Source organism: Caretta caretta, chromosome 8 (genome assembly GCF_965140235.1).
Source record: "Caretta caretta isolate rCarCar2 chromosome 8, rCarCar1.hap1, whole genome shotgun sequence".
NCBI lineage: Eukaryota > Metazoa > Chordata > Testudines > Cheloniidae > Caretta > Caretta caretta.
The window spans coordinates 56,871,183-56,892,235 of NC_134213.1; the positions used below are offsets into that span (position 1 = coordinate 56,871,183).

Sequence of the window (21,053 nt, forward strand, 5' to 3'; positions counted from 1 at the left end):
TCTGTTGAGTTGCCAGGTCCCCAGAAGCGTTTGGAGGCTGCAGTGCCTGTGGAACAGGCCAGGAGTAGCAACTTGCCAGCTAGATAATGAGCACTGGTATTCAACAAGAAATAGAGGGGAAGAAGGGGGCAAAAAATTGGGGGCAGGGCATGTGCAACCTTTCCCGCCAGTGTTTCATCTTTTGAAGGGACAGACTGAGGAGAGGGGTAGAGAATACTTGCCACCACTTTAGTGTTGATTGTCACCCTCCATCCACTTTGGTGGTGGTAAGGTGATATAGGCTGCTCTTTTCTGTCTGTTAGCACTTTATCTATCCAGATGTTTTTATGGCCCTCCAGCCTTTTAATATCTGAGTGTCACCAACTATTAAAGAATTTCACTCCGCTTGTAGGAGTGAAAGCTTGAGTAGAGTGTGGATTGGGCTGGCTAGCTTGCTAGACCACAAAGACATTGGGAGGATATAGGCCACTGTGATTTCTTTTTGCTCCAGATCACTGCAAACGTAAGTGAATGGAGAAGAGGTAGAGCCTGGTGGTGGTGGGGTACAGACAGACTTGAGTAGAGGGTCGGTGGGGAAATTCCTTAGGTTGCACTTCCCAGTGGAAATCTTTCTCTTTCCCCGCCCCCCGTAGGCTCCTGGCAGGTGGTGGGGGGCAGTCAGCTTAATTTTATTGTGGAAGGAGAGGTTCATATCCAGATTTCCCCACCCCTAAGGTTGAGAGGGAGTACGAGGGTTATCCATGTCCTCCTAGCTCAGGAATTTGCAGGCCAATCCTGGTAAGTACATTGTTCCTAATCACTAATGGAAACATTCAGCTCCCCTGACTGTCACAGAATGGTGGGGGAACCACACATCTGGGGTGAATTTCCTGCTTATGGCTCAGTCCTGCTTTTATTGTTATCACTGAAGGTTTTGCTCCAAGTGATTCTGTGGCACTCAAGTGACCCTATAAACATTTTAAAAAGTCTCCCTAAAAAAGGGCCTCTAAGGCAAATGCAGGGGGGAGAACGGGTGACCAATGGGAAGCCGAGGCCGGGCTAGGCATCCGCTCCTTGTGTCTCACAGCAGCAGTTGGGAACCTCGGGCTCTGGCCGGAGACTCCAGCAGCAGCCGCAGCAGCACGTTGGGAGCCTCTCTCTGCCTCTTGCCAAAGATCCCAACAGCAGCAGCAACACACACAGCAGGGCATGGATGGGACTCTCTCCCCTCACTCCATGAGACATTACAAGAGTCCTACAGACAAGTAGACAGGAAAGGGAAAGGAACCAGAAACTACACACAAACAAAAACTGCTGCATCTCTCTCCCACCCTCCCTCTCTCAGAGGGCTGGTGGGGTGTGTGTGTGTGTGCGTGTGTGTGTGTGTGGAGGGGGAGGGAAGTAGCAACTCGGATCTAAGTTGTGCAAAAAAGGTTTTGTTTTGTTTGTTTTTTAAAAAATTCAAATGCATTTCTCAACTGGAGTGGAAGCCCTCTGACACTTAGTGAGTACCAAGCACGCTGCTTAGGCACTGGGGAGAAAAATGATTTCCTGTGGAAATATCCCCATTTGGAGAGCGGGATTCTGCACAGTATTCTTGCTGGCTCTCTTTTCTTCTTGCTATGCACAAGATGCCAATGCAGAGAAGGAGCCCAGAGCTGAAGAAATCCCAGAGGGAGCATCCACCTTGGCATTTGTGTTTGATGTGACTGGCTCTATGTATGATGACTTAGTTCAAGTTATTGAAGGCGCATCTAAAATTTTGGAAACCTCTCTGAAAAGACCTAAGAAACCACTTTACAACTTTGCTTTGGTGCCTTTCCATGATCCAGGTAAGGAAATATTTTTCCAAGTCCAGTTAACTGGGAAGATCCGTGTGTGTATGTATGTATGTATGTGTGTGAAGATTTTGGTGTCATCCGCTGAATTAACTAAATGCAGTATATAATATGTAAAGGCAGAGGGTTGCAACCACATTTTAGAAAAAAAAGGGGGAGCACAGAATTCTCCTTGGAAATGAATTAAAAAATAAGAGGCAACTTTGTGCACTTTTGAACATCAGTGCATACATATTTTGTTTAATGTCTGTAACCCTTTTTACATGGAATTCTCAACCAGAATAATTTGCCAGTAACAAGTTACATTCTGTTAACTCACTCCCTCCTGTCACGTGCATACACAAATATGCATTGTCACCTCTGAGTGCTTAATATGCCTGTATTTCCCCATCACATACACGCAAATTGATTTTAAAACATGCACACGCACAGACTTTGAAAGTATCCAGTATTGCTCTTGCAAAAGCCATTTTATGTTAAAACTAGACTTTGTCCTACTAAAGAACATAAAAAGAATTTAGGACTACAGAGTTCCATTACCTACTACTACAGAATCATGTATCCGGTCTCCTCTGAAAAAATCGCACGTTTGTTTGTAGTCTTTGTGTACTACTTCAACAAGCTTTCTGTGAAACAGGTAACTATTCTACTGTGCTGCTTGTGTTTTTCCCTCATTCCACTTTTTTCCTTTTCTGCTGTATGTCTTGGTGTATCTTGTCTTCCTGTTTTTCAGTATCTCTTTTCTGTCCCTTTCCTATCCCTTTTGTCTGGATTTCTCCTCCTCCCTTGTCAAATCTCTCTTCACAATTTGAAAAGGAAATAGGAACTGGATGCCCCTAGGCTGTGATATGGATTAGCCAGCACAGGGAGAAGTTCAAACCAAACTTTTTTTTAACAAAATCCCAAACCAAAAAAATCTGTTTTAGAACATGATTTTCCTGGTTCTAGTTTCCTCTGAGACACTTCAGATTGCAGCATTCTAGGAATCAGTCACAGGAGCTCAGGTAAGACTCCCTTCCCTCTATTTCAGATATTTAGGTGCTTTTAGAGTGACGTCGTCAATGTAAAAAAGAGAACACCCCTTGCCTCCGCCCAGATATCTGCCTGCAAAATGTTTACCTGATATTGTCAAAAATAACAGCTAATATCTATAATGCTGAAAGATTATTGAAAAATTCATGTTTTCTTTTTTCAGTTTGTCTATTTGGTGCATTTTTATATTTGCTATGTTTTTATAAGGTTGTCCATCATAATATAAGACTGCTTCTGCGAAAATTGTCAGTTTCACTATTTCTTCTGTGAAGGCAGTCAGTTTCCTTTGTCTTCCTGTTGCTGCCTGAAACACACACATTTAAAAAATAGGATATGGTGATTGTAAAGTCACAAAAATCAGCTGCGGGGGATTCTGGGTTGAGTGTAGAGTATGAAACAACTTTTATGTCATTTTAAAAAAATCATCTGGATTTCAGGTTGACAGTTCCCTTTTGATTGTCCTGCCTTTTAATTTTAAAACTTTTATTTTTAAATGGAAGATTGATCAGATGCATTCTAAACAGAAGAAATTCCCCCATAGAGTGATTCACTGTAACAGCTAACCAGATTGCTCTGCTTTTTAGGATGATTTGTTCAGGAACACGTTTCTCAAACCCAAAAGCAGGAAGGTAATTTTTGTCAGGCAAAGACATTTAAAAAAAAAGTTAGTATAGATTTGCTCCTTCCCTTTGCTCCTCCCAATAAGCTTTGGGTAGGACACCCCACTTATATTTCAGTGATTCTTTCAATGCTTTGTTTGTATTGCGGATTACTTTTAAATCTCATTTCCATAAACCCTCTTTTCATTCCCATACCCTTTGTGTTCTTTCCCTCAGTCACTCTATTCCTTTTGCCTACTCTTCCCTAGGGTTTTTCCTTTTTCAGTCTCTCACTCCTCTCCTATTCTCACTGTCTCTGCAGTCTCCTTGCTCTCATTTCAGTCTGGTTTTCCACCTCTGTTTTCCATCCCTCTTTGTTGTCCCCTCCCCCCTGTGCAAAGGAACCACAACTCCAGTGCCACTTTCTCTCTCAAAATCCAGGAAGCCCCTTCCCCTCACTGTCTCCTTCCTTCCATCCCCCAGGAAATCCCTTTCCTTGATTACTGAAATGTTAACATTTCATTTAGTAATTAAAATGAAAATTAAACCCTTATAAATTGGAAAGCATACAGCAAAACCTGTTTGCAGTATCAAATTTTACATTATTATACATCTGTTTTGCATCTTTAGATGAAAGCTCAGCTTCCACATATAGCCTTGGAGGACAAGTGATAATTTGGTCCACTTTCGTGAATGTTTTAAAGTGGAAAATAAATATGTCGTCTTAAGTCTAAAATAATTTTTGCTTTCTTAACTTTTGAAAACTTTATTTCTGTAATTTGGCCCCCACAAACCAATAGCAATTTCTTCCGTATTGGCTTCTTCTACCTTGAATCATAGAAATGCAGCAATTGCCATATCTGATCAGACTTTGATGTGTCAAGTCCAGTATCCTATCTCTGAGAGAGGCCAATACCAGGTGCTTCAGAAGATGGTTAAGAAACTCTGTTCCAGAATTGGTCACTAACCTTGTGGATGTAGTACAAAGTAGAATTTCTACAAATCTGGAATAATAATCACTGGCTTTCTGCATTGTGTCCCATTTCTTGGCCCAGATCTAGTGCTATTCTTTTTGAAATTCTGTTAGGTGAAGTGGTGGCTATGAGAGATTCTTTAAGTTATGTCTGTCTGTCATTATATAAGATTTGAATGATTCCACTCTGTAATTTGCCTTATGCTCAGCTTCCACACAGACAAACTGGCTAGTTCTTCTTTTTTAGTGAGGTGTTGGTGTCCATTATGTATTCTTTCCAACAGGTGTCCTGCAATGAGTGCATTCATATTGTGGTCCCACAATGGGTAACCTTTATCTTCAAAGACTTCCACTGTCTTTGCATGTCATTGTCTGGATGGACTACTGGATAAGTAACTGGACCATGCCTGTCTTATAAACTTAGCTATTGTTGGAATTTTTTAATTTTCATTTAGCTTATTGAAGGTTTGTTCCTGTGAAATGCTGAGTTTTAGTGTGTTTTGAAGACACTTAGTGCCTCATACCATCAGATCTTATAAGCCAGATTCACGTCTGATGCAATGCCATTTCGTCCAGTGAAGTTACACTATTACAGCTGGGGTGAATTTGGCCTTGTGTACATTAGTTTGTTCCCGAGGTGACATTGCATAGTATACACTGGGCTCTGTTGGATTCAGTCTCTTGCAGTACAGCTTGTCCCATGTGGGCTAGTGAAATGATCCAACCAGACTCAGAGAACCAGATATTGAGTGGAGACAGTCATTGTTGCTGAGGGAGGAAAGTGTTCACCAAAGATCTCCAGCAATCTCTCCTCTTGTGTGTCTCTGCTTCATATACCCAAATTAATCCAGCTGTTGTCTGGACCAGGGGTAGGCAACCTGCGGCACATGTGCCAGAGGTGGCATGCGAGCTGATTTTCAGTGGCACTCACACTGCCCGGGTCCTGGCCACCTGTCCAGGGAGCTCTGCATTTTAATTTAATTTTAAATGAAGCTTCTTAAACATTTAAAAAACCTTATTTACGTTACATACAACAATAATTTAGTTATATATTAAAGACTTCTAGAAAGAGACCTTTTAAAAACGCTAAAATGTATTACTGGCACGCGAAACCTTAAATTAGAGTGAATAAATGAAGACTCAGCACACCACTTCTGAAAGGTTGCCGTCCCTTGGTCTGGACAAATTTCAAAAAGTAGTTACCAATTGGCTCAAAAAGAGGCCCTCTTAAGTCGACATGGAGTGGGTACGTGATAGATGGAAAAAGCCACGAGAGTGCCTTTTGTTTCTCTGCACAAGGCCTTTTTCATAACAGGTTTGCACAGAACAATTTTGTCACAGGTGAATGTAAAACTGAACTCTTACTGGTACAGGGGTGGGCTCTGGACTGCGCCCGCCCCGCCCGGAAGGGGGTGGGGCCTTGGGCAGAAGGGGCGGGGGTTGGGGGGGTCAGCGTCCCCCAGCTAGCCCATTCGCGCTGCCTGGCCTGCACCACCTGGGGCTCCAGTGGCAATTTAAACGGCCCTTTTAAATTGCCAGCCCCAGGGCAGCTGCTCCTTCCGCCACACCCCCGCTCCATCAGCAGCCCAGGCGGGCAAAAGGGGCAATGACGTTAAAGTGCTGTCGTGGCAGCGCTTTAAGCAGGGTCCTTTGCCACAGCAGCGCTTTAACGTCACTTTCCCTTTTGCGCCCTCCCCCGCCCCGTCAATAGGGACCCGGCAGGGCCGCCAACGGCGGGTGCAAAAGGGGCAGCGACGTTAAAGTGCTGTCGTAAAGCGCTGCAGTGCTTTAAAGTCAGCTGTATGGGCGAGTACCGGTGGCCACTTTTTACCTGTATGCTGTACCAGCCTGTACCAGCTTTAACCCCAGGATTTTGTACAGAATTGGTTGGCAGAATTTAGAATTAATATTGAGAAGACTCTTCCACTGACTTACACATTTCTACTGCATAGAGCTTCACTAGGGGAAGTTCCTACAGTACTTCTGGGGTAGATGTAACATTCGGGTCACCTAAATGTATTGCTGAGGAAAGAGTTGTAATGTTTTATAAATGATGCTGTGAGGGCATAAAACAAAAAAACTCAGATGTGATGTGATTTGAAAGATTTTGAGGATCTTCCAGTGTCCCATGCTTATTAGGAAAATCCAGTCATTCTTGTCATTCATAATTTTTTTTTAAATAAAAAGTTATTTGGTGGATCACCTCAAGTAAATTTTCATTAAATAAAGATTGTGCCCTGCTTATCCATTTCTGACACACAAACTTTCAAATGACTTCCGAGTTCTTTAAAAGTCCTACCATCTCTGACACAAATGGTAATTAATATATTGTACAGTATGTTACATATTATCTCAGTGCTGCAGTATAAATATATGGAAATAACATGGTTTTGAGGTGGTGGAGATGGATACAGTTTTAATAACATCTAAGTGAAACTACTGTCCCCTTGTAGAAGAGAAAAAAATTAACCACTAGAGATGGGTCCTATTTAGAGAGATTTTGAATACCTGTAGTTTGAGAGTTGGAATCTGGGATTTGGATTGGCCCAGAATGGTGGTTTGCACAAAACTAAGTTCCGGATTGTACCCTCCCCCTCCATTGAAATTTTGGGTTGTTTTGATCGACGCCATTCCACCCTTTTTTTAACCCCAGACCTGTCTTCTGACAATAACTAACCATTGTGTTAGGTTCCATGTACTCGTGAAGCATCCAGTATATCTGAGTGGGGTTTGGGAATCAGTTTACCAGTGCCTAAAGAAGAAAGTAGAAGTTGTATAGACTGTGAAGGTTGTTATTGACAAATCTACAGCAAAACATTTATATCCCATGCCAAAGTTTTATTACAAAACTAAATTAAGGAGGGTTGGCACAGGCAGATTTTGCATAAGAACTAAAGCTCAAGATCAAAGACTACTTTTCAGTTGTCTGTGTTTGGTTCTGACATCCCACTGGTTAACTCTCGTTGAGTTCAGTGGAAGTAGGACAAGATCCAGAATGCCTGTATTTAATGACTGTGGCCAGCCAGCTCATTTTTTTATGCCATTAAGGAATTTTGGAATAGAAAATGAGCCTAATGGGACAGATTAATCCTTGATGCTACTTGGTTAAAGCAAATGGAGTCACACCAGAAAGGAATGTGGTCCCATGTAGTTCTCCCTGTATTTTAAACAAATATTTTTGTGAATGTCTGTTTTAAAGAATACACTATCATAATTTTATCTTAAATTACAAGGAAAAATGAAGGTAAGATAATGACTTTACCATGAAATATAAATTGCAGCTAATGCATTAGATATGTAACTGAGAGAACATGAACAATATATCATACACATCTTATATTTTTAGAGGTAGTCCAGTTACAAATATGGCACCTTAATGTGACACCCAGATTCCAGATCTTCAGAGGAGCACCTTTTAAAATTAGACCCCAAATGTTTAGGAAGGTTCCCACTCCCAACCCAATTCCTCAGAAATGGAGTACAATGTTCTGTTTGTAAATTCTGGTATGATTAACTTGAATGTTTTGGACCACATGAGAACCAATAATTGTTGTTATTTGTGTAATTTTACTGAAAAACTTTTGATACATATTTGTTTTTAGACACAGGTCTTATTTTCTCCTGAGAATTTGATGGACGTTGTATTTGTGTAATAATGTCACATACTGGGGATTGTGTGAACATTCTAGTGAATTTGATAATCCTTGCTAATTAACTCCTTGCACTTCTGCAGGATCATCAATCTGAGGCTCTCAAAGCCCTTCACAAACATAAATGAATTAGGTTTCATATCATGCCTATAGGTGGTAGGAAAGTATTATTATCTCAGTTTTACAGATGGAGAAACAGGCTTAGGAAAGCTTAATGACTTTTTTAGAGTCACATAATGGGTCTATCATCGGTGGCAGAGCTGCGGATAGAACCACATCTCAAATAGTCCCACTTCTGTGCTTTATCCACTAATCCTGAAAAGTAGTACGGTCACAATACCATGTTTAACTTTACAATCTTCAGTGTCATTCCTTTGACGTACCTTTGGCTGGCATTGCTATTACAATGTATTGGTTGCTATGGTATACAATAGTTTGGAACATGTTCAGAAGGCCATAGGAAGGTTCTTTTTGGATACATGATTATATGTCTTGGGCACAACACAAGGCATGATAACATACCTTTTAGTGGCACTGAATTAAAAGGTTTCATACTTTTGAAATGAAAAAGTGCTGCAATGGATCCTAATCTATTGTTAAGGGAGATATGAAGCTGTGTGCAGGAATGGTGAAGTATGAACCTTTCTTTGTGTCAACTACAGCACTGAAAAATCCACTTGCACATAATGAATAGTATATTGTACCCAGTGAGTGACAGTAAGCCATCTATTTCTGCACAATTTGATCTTTGATTTAAAAGTATTCCCTCATGATTGCAAATATGAACCAATGTATTCCTGTCTGCAAATAGACAGTAGCATTGCCTCTGCTGTTGCTTATAAGTTTCCCAAGCTACAACAAAATAAAATTTAAAAGACACTTGTCAGTATTACTGTGGTATTCAGAACTCCTCTGATAGCTTATCTGCAGTGTGTTGCCTTGAATTTTCCCATATTGGGCCATCCCCATTTTGGTCAGTTGACAAGAAGATGTGAGAATACTTAACATGGGGAAATAGATTCAATATTTGTAATGACCCAGCCACTCCCAGTCTCTATTCAAACCCAAGCTAATGGTATATAGTTTGCATATTAATTCAAGCTCAGCAGTTTCTCTTTGGAGTCTGTTTTTGAAGCTTTTCTGCTGCAAAATTGTGAATATCACTACAATTTTTTTCCCTCTTGCTTATAATAGCTCATCTTAATTAATTAGCCTCTTACAGTTGGTATGGCTACTTCCACTTTTTCATGTTCTCTGTATGTATGTGTGTGTGTGTATATATATATATATATATATATAATCTTCTTACTATATATTCCATTCTATGCATCCGATGAAGTGGGCTGTAGCCCATGAAAGCTTATGCTCAAATAAATTGGTTAGTCTCTAAGGTGCCACAAGTCCTCCTTTTCTTTTTGCGAATACAGACTAACACGGCTGCTACTCTGAAACTTCAAAACTCAGACCTTATGTTTTAGTGGGGAGCAGGAAAATGGATTGATATATAACTGTGTAGCATTCTACTTAATGTACTATATCCCTGTTGCATCTCTAGAACTGGCAATTTCAGTGGGAATAGATGTGTGGATGAGTTTTCAGAATATACTGAGATTGGTCTTTTGTGTGCAACAGTGTGTTGTAGCACAAGCTTTCTTTGCATCCTGATGTCTGACCATGGAAAGAACCATTCCGGATGCTGTAATAAAGCTGTGACAATGGTTTCGAGGCTTGCAAACAGATGGAGTGATGTGAGGGTGAGGTTCTTTTGACCCTTGATGCTGTGGAGCAAAGCTGCCAGAGAGCTACTGATTATTCTTGCACATGGAAAAGAAAAAGCGAGACATCAAGATTTCTGTGTGAGAGAGAGATTAAGCAAGGCCGGTGCAAGCTGTGTGTGTGTTCTAGGCAGACAAGTCACGTGGCGCCCTCTCCCATATTTTGCTAGCATATTCTCCTGCTCTAGAGTGCTTATGTGCAAACTGGAGTGCCAGTCCATCAGCCACTGAAGACACCAGCTTGAGCTCTCACATTCTGATCCACTCCATTGCAAGTGTTCTCTGTCACACAGGAACTGTTTCCCTCTGCACTCAGTACATCATTTCCCCCTTACTAAGTAGGCTAAATTGTTTGACACATATTTATATCCAGTGTTTGGGTAATTTTGAGGGGAGAAAGAATAAAGTGCTTGCAGAAGAGGTCTCGGGGACAGGTTCCTATGAGGAAATGTTTTGATAACTTCTGATATTTGGTGGAATCTGGTGTACTGTCCAGAAGTATACATGTGAGCCAAGCATAAAAATTATCCCAGGCATAGCTGTTAAAGTGAGGTCTAAACTCCACTAGAGGCAGAGGAATCCCTTTTTTTCCTCTCTCCTCAATTCAAATACTACTTTTATCAATAGAAGTATGAGTTGTTATATAGCTAAACTATCTAATGAATAAAATATGACTGATAAATTAACAAGTGTGATATGATTGTTCTGACACTAATTTTTAGCTACTCGTTATAAGGGGTCGGATTCAGGCTGTGCTAACTGAATCTCCTGACGAGCACTTTTCTGGTGGCTCCAGAAGTTTCTGAAGAATTAAGCTTTATGGGTGAGATTTTCAGAAATTTGGAGGAGTGGCCAAAATCTCCTTCCATTGAATTCAATGGAAGTTTTATTATTGACATCACTGGAAGCATAGTTAGGGCAATGGGTGCCCTTGGAATGGTATTTTTAAGTTTTTGTCCATTAATGGTTAAAAGATAACTTCCTAAATGTAAAGCTGTGTAATGCTGTCTTACTGAGTTTGCTGATTAGGTTGAAACAAGAACTCAGCTCAAAAGGTGCTAAATCTGAAATCTAATTAAGCTTGCTTGAAGGTCGGGATTGTTAATTATTTCACTACTGATCAGTTAGCAGAAATGTTTGGCTACCCTGGTACTGAAGGTGGAGCCTATTCACATATTTTTATTAATCATTGACTTACACATTTTTGATTTTAAAATGGTGAAAGAACAAGATTTCTGGTATTTTTGACCCTACTGTACTGTAACTGTGGAGAATAACTCTGATCAGGTGAAGGGTTACACTAAAGGATCTACATATCCTGCCCATCTCTACTGAAATTTCTGTGATAAACAGTAAATGTGTTTGGTGACCTTAATTTAATCCTTTGTGATATTTACAAGGTACTGGTGTATAATAGGACAGCCGTCATCTTGGTCATCCCCAGAGGTTTAACCTAGGTACTCCAGATCTAAAAGCAGGAATCTCTACAGTTTGAGCAAAAGACGTTATTGACAACACCAAAAGTTCAAAAATCATGAGGCAGACCCAACATTTTGTGAGATTGTCCAGAAAAGTTAAATCATGTTTTTTGGTCTGTCTTCTGATTTTTGAATTCCCCCTGCCCACCCCTAAAGGTTTGTGACAATTACATTGTTGCCAACTTTTGCAAATTTCTCATAAATAAGTTTTTGGCCTCTGTTCTTGCTAGAAGACCCAACTGAGATCCAGGTTAGGCTCTGTACACACCCTTAGGAAGAAACAGTTCCTACCATGAAGAACTTTCATTTTAGTGCGAAACAGCATGATGAATTTGTGACATGGAATTTAGAACCATGGTCCACCAAACTCACCTTACGTAGGGGTCATCGTACTCATCTGTGCTGGATTCAAACTGGTGACCTATAAGTGAAAGGCTCTGTAGATCATTAGCAATGCCTGAGGCATCCAAACCCCACTCATTATAATGTTACAACTTTGAGAATGAGGTTTGCTTTCTGAAAATATATGTTTATTATATCAAGTTTCTGGAGTTTACACAAGTAGCATCTTCCACTTTTTGGGCACACAGGCAAGATCTCCCATGTATTGTTCTCAGTTTCAACCATACTCTATAATAAAATGCTACATCCTGTTCTTGAAGGCTCCCATGAGCCAAAGTTGAAACACTAAATATGCAACACTAAAATATTAAAATATCAAATTCATTTCTAAGTAGTGTTATACAATATACAATCATTCAAACAGACTCTTAACACTAACATTTATTTTCCATCGCAAGCAGGATTTGTATCTCAAGACCTTTTTCACTTCTGCTATAGGAGTATGTGGGAAGGCATTCTGTTATACTCTATGTGAGCCAGCCCATAGAGGGCAATATGTAATCCACCAGCAAAGTCACATGACAAGTGTTTGGGAGACAACAATGGAATGCTGGGCATCAGAATTCCTGGCTCTAGGAGCAGAAGGTAGTCTAGGACAGTGTTTCTTAACCTTTTTGATACCAGGACTCTGCTTGCCACCTTCCTAAACTGTATCAGGGAGATCTCCGGTCCACAGACTGATCACTGATGAAACACTGGTGTAGGGGTTGTATCCAAGTATAACAATACCCCTGTTTGGGTCATTTGTGAGGACTGAGCCTGGAACCTCAGGTTTTAAAAACATTAGCCCCTCCCACTTGAGCTGAAGAACCACAAATATTTTTGTGGAGGCAGTAGCAGAGTCAAAAATCTCTATATGTGGCCTAGTCTTTAAAAGGCAACACAGAGGCACATTGTATTAGTGTGACTTACACACGCATGTGTGACATGTTCCTTCTGAAAGGCAATGTAGCAAAGTGAATGAGACTTGGGTCTGTTATATTCGAGTTCTGTTTCCAGAATAGCCTTGTGCAACTTCTCAGTTATCTTATCTGTAAAATGGGTGAGTGATATTTATGTCCCTGGGGGTAATAATATGAAGCCTTGCTTGCTTAATAGTAAGGGCTGTGAAGGGCACAGAAACATTAACAGCATTAATGGAAGAGCTAGAACTCATAGCCTCATGGTTTCCAGTTCAGTGAATTATCTCTCTTTCTCTGGTTTTGTGCCCCACAAATTTCACAAAGGCAGGAACTTAATTGTGTTTTTGCAAGAGTTCCTGCAGCAGGAACAAATAGTGTTGCTTGCAATAATTTCACAATCATTGGCAAGACTGGCTAATGGCCTTAGTCACCTACTTGGGAGCTGTAGTAGATTCATATCCTCTGTTGATTGGGTACGGAGGGAGAAATCTCTCTCTCCCCCACTCACACACACGTAATAAAATAGAACCTTTAGTGATTCTTGTTAAATGCAGAACAGAAGTTAGGTCTGGAGCCCCAACTGCCTTCAAGCTATGAATAAAGCTCTTTACGCTTTCCCTGCCCCAAGACTTATATACACTGTCCCTTTTACTTCTGGAAACAGTAATTGTTTAATGAGAGTGCACAGCAATGAGGTGAACACACTGTGAGCCAGGAGGCATAAATATTACATACAAGCTCTCACTTTAATCAAGTATTCATGTTCATTATACAATAATTTTTTCAGTGATATATTCTAAAGGAAATGATGAAGAGGGTAGAATTTTGCAAGTACTGATCATCAGCCACAGAATACTTGGCTCTTGAATTGCTAATCTCATTCAATTACAGCAGATTTGCTGAAAGATAGTTATCAAAAATAAAACAGAAATGCCTTGTGCAGTGGGATATTAATATTAAAAGCCCTCAGTGAAGGAAAAAAAACTTGAAGTTCAGGTTAAATACCATAAAAGATCATTTGTTATACTAAAAAAATCAAGCAGTGAGAAAAGTTAAAATGTAGGGTCTGATGCTCAGTTACTCTGTTCTATCTTTGGGTCAGGTATGGGGAAGAAAGGTGCTTTAAAGCCACTTCTGCACTCCTTGTATTTTGGCATCCCAGGACTCCCTGTAAGTAGTCCTAGGAAGCAGAGAATGGTAGTCTGTGGAACACGGCAGTTCACTCCAGCCACACCCTGACTTGTCCCCAGTCCACTTCATACATCACGGGCTGGGAGCAGTGCTGGTGTACAGCACTTGTGTGCACTCTACCATGGCTGGGGAGGCAGTTCAGGGGCCATTTCTACACACTTTCTTATGCTGTTGGAGCATTTTGAAGGAACCTTAGTGCAACTGAAAATCACTCTCTTAGGATGAAATCCTGGTCTCATTGATTAATTGGAGTTTTGCCTTTGAACTTTAATGGAGTCACCATTACTCCCATAGTTACCATTTTCTAACTGGAAAGGTAAAGCCTATTGAAAAAGGAATTACAAATGAAAATCATATGTATGAATGTATACATCACAGTTTATCCCAAGGTGCTTCATAAACATTAAATATGGTAATCATGTCAGCCAGTTCTGTGGTAGAATTCAGCAACTGGCTAACAGTGCACTGCAGCACTACAAAAGTGTAGGAGAGAAAGTGAAGAATTCAATCACCAATGGGATGTTGAAGTAGACAAAATATAATTATTCAGTTTGCTGTATGGCCAGATTATGAGAAGTACCATGGAATCTTGATTCTTTGATGACTGCAAATTGTTGAGATCTCCATTTAATATCTTCTGTGAAAGATGGCATCTCTCCTAGCATGGAATCCTTTAACACCCCAAAGGAACACTGTTTTGTTGGTAACTCAGAGGGAAGAGTAGCTCCCATTGAATCACTAAGTTTACTTTCTGCAGTACTTGAGCTTTTCCTGCCACTGTGCCTAACTCTACTTATCTTATGAGATCTCTTAAGATCACAGCCCATGGTGGCTACAACTGGAGGTCCTCAACTATACAAGTTAATTTAGAAGTCTAATTTTTTTATTTTTTAATGTGAGGGAGGTGAGAGGGATTGGTGATAATTCCTTTAAGATTTTACTGAGAGTTTTAAATAAGCATGGCTCAAAGGTAATGCAGAATGACCTTGGTATTGGGGCCAGATTCAGTCAAAATGCCATCTAGCTTCTCTGCCATGGAAACTTAGATAAAGCTGTGGCAGACCTCCAAATAACACACACAGGCTTGTACACAAGCCCAGTGGTGAATTAGTGTATTCAATCTGGCCCTTAGTCAGGTGAGGTAGTTGATTAGGAATCAGATAACCAAGAGGTCAATGCAGAGGGGACTTGGTGGGGAAGGGGCGGAAATTTGATTTAGTAATTGATTTTGAAAGTGGCCTGACGAATGTAAAGGGGGAAACCTACAGATAGGAAAAAGAAACCAGAGGCCAATTGGTATGTGCTCTCCAATCAAAGATTTGGTGTTGGCATATGCTCTGTGTTTTGGTTTTGAAGGAGACACATTCATCAAGGGAAATATTGGGAACATATGTTTGTTAGATCCTGGATGACAAAAGCTGTAACTGATGAAAGAGGCTTGCGGTGTTACTTGAGCTACTTTCTATGCTTTGGTAATTGATAATTTTGTTAAGAGGATCAGGATAGACTGAGGAGCTGTGCTTTCTCCTGTTAATTTGGTCTGACGGCTGCATGCACTTAATTTGCTGCTGCTGAGAAGGATGCATATTTATACATAAATTACAGTACTATGTATGGTTCATTCATAGTTGGTGGCGGTCTTTGGAATTTCCTGTTTAGGTTTATTATTCTGACTTATTATACTCAACTCTTACAAGTTTGCTTTTAGCTGTCTATTATTTGATGAGCTATTGGTTTGTCCATTACCGATTCAAGATTTGTATTTTGTAATTGGAATAAACTTTGTGTTTCAAAGGGTTCAATGTTTTTAGCATCATTCATGCTTCTTCTGTTGATGCTGTATAGAACTTCCATTGTTTCTCTTTGTTGAAAGTATGTAAGCCCTGCCCAATTTGAATTTTGCCCCTGGATGTGTGGTGCTCAACTCCAGGCCACACTCCCAATGACTCTGTCATTTGAAGTCACTTGTAGGGGCTCCTCGCCCTATCAAATTCCACAGAGCCAGACCAGGGTTTTCAGGCACAGAGTGCTCCTAGCTTCTACCCCCTTCTGCACTTAAGCTGGTGCGCCTAGGATTGGTTGAGTGAATTTGCAGCTGGCATACATGATAGTAAGGGACTTCCCCTAAACGCTCCCCAGGATTTGCCCCCTAAGGTATGTCTTGACTGCAGAGTTAGGCTGGGTGATCAGTGCCCAGGTGTGAACAGCCCCACCCCAAAGCCCTACCCACATTACAGTGTCCTCACCATTTCTGCATTCACTTATGTGTATCTGGGGTTATATCCCATAGCTCTTCGTGCTGAGAGGATCTAGGGTTCTTTCCCAGTTATTTGCGTGGCCTATTACAGACAGTTGACAAGAAGGTGTGAATAACAGTAGGGAGAAATTAGTATTGGGGAAATTAGGTTTAGGTTTTGTAATGACCCAACCACTCCCAGTCTTTATTCAGGCCTAATCTGATGGTATGCAGTTTGCAAACTTCTTGTCAACTGTTTGTAATGGGCTACTCTCTTACCACTTCAAAAGTTATTTTTCCTCCTTTGGTATCCTGCTGTTAATTGATTTATCTCGTTAGACTGACCTCACACTTGGTAAGGCAACCCCCATCCTTTCATGTATTTATACCGGCTCCTATATCTTCCACTCCATGCATCTGATGAAGTGGGTTCTAGCCCACGAAAGCTTATGCCCAAATAAATTTGTTAGTCTCTAAGGTGCCACAAGGACTCCTCATTGTATGTGCTGATACAGACTAACCCGGCTACCACTCTGAAACTTTACAAGCTTGTTACAAATGCAGGCAGGCTGCAGGACCTCAGGTTTTTTATTAAGATATATGAGCCTGTTGCACTGTATCTGATGTGCTCTTCCATTCTGACTGTCTTTGGAACCTTTGGTAATCTCCTCCTGTTCCAAGAGGCCTAGAGTGGAATTATCTAGTTCTGCTCTAGTTACAGCTCTCCTCCTAAAATATATTTAACCACAGATTTTAATCTGCAGGATATTAAGGTTAATATATATATGTAATATGAAAATGAAACATTCTCAGACACCAAGCCAACAAGAAGAGTTGCATAAATCTCACATAGCAAAACGGGGCTGAAAATAATGAATTTATCTTCAGTAGTCTATTCGAATTACCTGTTTTGTCCATCTAATCTATATCCTCCATAGTGGTGGACTCATTACCCACAGGCCTCTGCCAGCACTTAAGCATGGGCATAACTTTAATTACATTTAGCTCAAATGCATAGATGTTTTGGGGCCTTTGTATCACGTAACATTACTCACAAAGAAAAACTTGCATCTGCTAGTATAGTGTGAAGGGAATGTTAACAAGTGTGTGAGGAAACAATTGCAAACTAAGCTCCTACCCTGGAATTGACACTTTTTGGGTAGATCTCTGGACTGGTTTAGGGGGTCCACCCATGCAGAGTCAATTGCAGGACTGAGGTCTAAATGAAGGGTTAGCTGTAACTTTCCTCCTTTGTAATTTGGCACCATTTTTCAGAATGGCTGTAACATTCCTTTCCACTCTTATGTCTGCTATTATTCTAACTGCAGCACTACAAAATATGAAGACAGTTTTAAAAAATGTTTCAGACTGTTGTACTAAGTCAGCTGTCCTTAATACACACTGCATGGCAAAGAAACGACTTAAAATAGGTCCAAATTCTGTACTCAGTTTCACCAGTGTAAGTGTGGGGTAACAACATTATAATCAGTAGAGTTACTTTTCAGGTACTCTGATATGTAACGGGAAGCAGAGAATTTTGTTCCAAGTTTTCAGACTGAAAATTCCTGCTGTAGTAGAGTCAATTGTATTACTATCATCAGTTACTTATGAGGGAGAAAATGTTTTCACAGTTAAATGAAAAAAGACACAGATAGAAATCCAGGTCAGCATGCTCAGGATAAGAGCTCTAATCCATGACCATAGGTTATTGCTGGATTCCTGCCATGTTGTTTAAATTAGATTCAAGACCTAGAGGGGGTGTATGCAGGAAGCCATTGTAATTTTCATGCCTTGGACACTAGTGTATTTTCATGAGCTGAAGTTAAGCGTCTCTGGGGATGCTGAATATCACTGAAACATTTCCTGAGTTCTCTTAAGTGCACAATGGTATGTCCGACTCTGTTTTGCAAGGACAGAGTTTTTTGTTTAGTTAGTGAGGTCGTAATGTAGCTCATTGAACCAATGTAATCTTGGGCTTCTAATTGTTTGGAGAGAAAGAAAGGGAAAAGGGAAAAAAAGGCAATTTAGGAAAAAAGTATGTTTGTCTTGTGAAGAATAGCTCACAATGAATCTTTACTGTGATTTTTGTCCCCTCTAATGATGTGTATTTTTATTAACAAACCCAAAAGCAGATTGTGGCCTCACTACTGCTGTGTGGGAGCTAGTAATCTAGGCTCTAATCTGGCAAAGTACTTAAGCAAGTCCTTAACTTTAAATACGGGAGTAATCCCATTGGTACAATGATTTTAAATGCTTAAAGTTAAGTACATGCTTAAATGTCTTTCTGGATCAGGTTCTTACTGCCTAGAGCCACCAGACTGGAAGTTAGGAGACCTGGGTTCTATCTCTGCCGCTGTCCTGCTGGTGCCTTTGGGTAAATCACTTTATCTCTCTGTGCCTCTGTTTTCCTTTCCACCCTCTAGCTGTCTTGTCTTGTAAAACAACTTGCCCAGTGAGGCCCCGATCTTAGTTGGAACCAGTAACCACTTTAATACGAATAGTAACAACAGGCCCTGTGCTCTCCTGAGCTCAAGTGTTGCACCCTCTAACACTCCAGCAGGTGCTGGCCATCCCAAAAAGGGATATGGAAAAGGCAAGGCTCTGGCTGTTCTGCAGGGCTCTGGGAGGCATGGTATATACCTAGATGCCACACTCTAAGTAGTCCCCTGTGTGACATTTTTGCAGATGTGAATGTGTGAAGCGAGGGAGTGTGTCTTGAGCCAGTCAGTCTCTTCCTCTCTCTTATCTAATAATAAATTAATGAGAATACTTGCAGCTGGGGATCTTAGAGTACTTTCATCTACTTGGAGGTACATCCATAGTATTAGTCTCTTATTACAGATGGGTGAACTGAGGCACAGGGAGCTTTGGTGACTTTCCCAGTGGTAGAGCTGGGAATGGAGCCCCAGAGCCCTCACGCATAGTCCTGTGCGTTAGACACAGGCATCTTGACCCAGTTTGTCACTGTCACTCCAGATGAATTACATTTGGCAGGTATGCTTCCAGAGCTCCTTTTACAGGCCAGAGAAGACATTCCATTGCCACTTACAGGAGTTCCTGCCAAGCAGGCAGGAAAAGCTGTCCTAAGGATTCGGACCAAACCCAGTACTCACATGGGTGGTGAGGTCAGACCGAGAGAGGGATTAATTCAGGAATTTGTTGTTTTCCACAGATCTGTACCTCTTGTGCTTTTAAGAATAGAAGTGTTTGTGGTTAAGAAATATCTTGGTTAAGCCTGTTTTCCTTCCTTTACTGCCACATTTTCCCTGAAGGGTGTGACTAGGAAACCAAAGTTGCCATATCGAGGTGGACTCAGGGGCAGGGAGGAGTGATGGGTCTAAGCAACTGGGAGTTCAGGAGGACTGTTGCACTGCTTCTGAGGTCTAGGCAGCTGGATTGCAGGGTGTCAGATGTGGTGTCTGCTCCTGGGAGTGTGCCTCACAGATCCAGATCTAGGAACAAGTGACCAGTCACTACCCAGACACAGGGGGTTCGTAGCGTGTGGGATTCAGTAGTTGGATCCAGTGCTTAATTTGTAATGAAAGAGGTGCTGGAGCTCAAGCAGTTTTTTTTACTTTCATAATTGATGTGGCCAGCCCAGCGGTGCCAGGGCTATGAACTACCAAGCCTAGAGGTGCCGGGACTCAGCCTCGGCAAACCCCAGCACAAATTAAGCCCTGGTTGGATCCAGTCACAATAGACAGACTGTTTATTGAAACAGGAGGGCTGGCCTAAGTTGTAACAGTGCTACAGGTGTGTTTATGAAGAAAAGTTGCTGCAGTTACATCTGAAGTAATAAAGCTATATAAATGTAAGCCGGGTCAGAATGAAGGCTTCCCTGACAGCTAGCTGAGAGGGGGAATGACTTGGGTGTGTTTATGTAAATAAAGTTTGCTCCTGCTCTGCTTACATTTTCAGCAGATACAGTGGTGACAAAGTGATCAACTTTTGCTGGCGTTGGGTACAAATCATCTTAGTACTGAATGCAGGAGTAGTGAAATATGGTTACCACTGTTGTAATTATTGTAGGAATGCAGGAAAGCAGGACTGTGCTTAACCTGTCCCAAATGAGGGCCACCCTCAGATGAAAGAACCTCATTAAGCCAGGGGCCCGAATGTCAGAGCCCTGTGAAAGTAAGAGGGCTGGGGCAGGTATCCCTAGCCAGGAGGCTGCACACTGTCATCAAGGGCTCTCCCTAGACGGTTTAACCTGTTCCTCACCACTGTTCAAAGAATAGTGCTAAATAGTCTTTATTAGGAGCCTCTTTGTTATGTTAAATGCCCAGTCAGAGTTGAATTCAGTTGTGGTAGGACTATGTTTCTGCCTTGCCTGCTAAGAGCTAAAAATAACTGAAAACTGAAATCACTTGAGATCATAGAATCATAGAATATCAGAGTTGGAAGGGACCTCTGGAGGTCATCTAGTCCAACCCCCTGCCCAGAGCAGGACCAATCCCCAACTAAATCATCCCAGCTAGGGCTTTGTCAATCCTGACCTTAAAAACTTCTAAGGAAGGGGATTCCACCACCTCCCTAGGTAACACATTCCAGTGTTTCACCACCCTCCTAGTGAAAAAGTTTTTCCTAATATCCAACCTAAATCTCCCCCACTGCAACTTGAGACCATTACTCCTTGTCCTGTCATCTGCTATCACTGAGAATAGTCTAGATCCATCCTCTTTGGATCCACCTTTCAGGTAGTTGAAAGCAGCTATCAAATCCCCCCTCATTCTTCTCTTCCATAGACTAAACAATCCCAGTTCCCTCAGCCTCTCCTCATAAGTCATGTGTTCCAGATCCCTAATCATTTTTGTTGCCCTTCGCTGGACTCTTTCCAATTTTTCCACATCCTTCTTGTAGTGTGGGGCCCAAAACTGGACACAGTACTCCAGATGGGGCAGTGTTTCTGCCCAGCCTGCAAAGAGCTGAAAATTACTGAGAGTGATGTACAGAGGTCACAGCACAGAGGCAGGTGGCAGCAGAAGGCGACTAACAGCT

General features: G+C 41.3%; 1 protein-coding gene across 1 annotated transcript in view; it reads left to right on the forward strand.

The window, feature by feature from the left end:
- Nucleotides 1–1,072: 1,072 nt before the first annotated feature.
- HMCN1 (hemicentin 1) overlaps nt 1,073–21,053 on the forward strand; it is a 323,571-nt gene continuing 303,590 nt past the window's right edge. Inside the window, exon 1 of the mRNA XM_048860591.2 lies at nt 1,073–1,811. Coding sequence (XP_048716548.2) covers nt 1,523–1,811 — 289 coding nt within the window. The 5' untranslated portion in view covers nt 1,073–1,522. The remainder of the gene's footprint in view (nt 1,812–21,053) is intronic.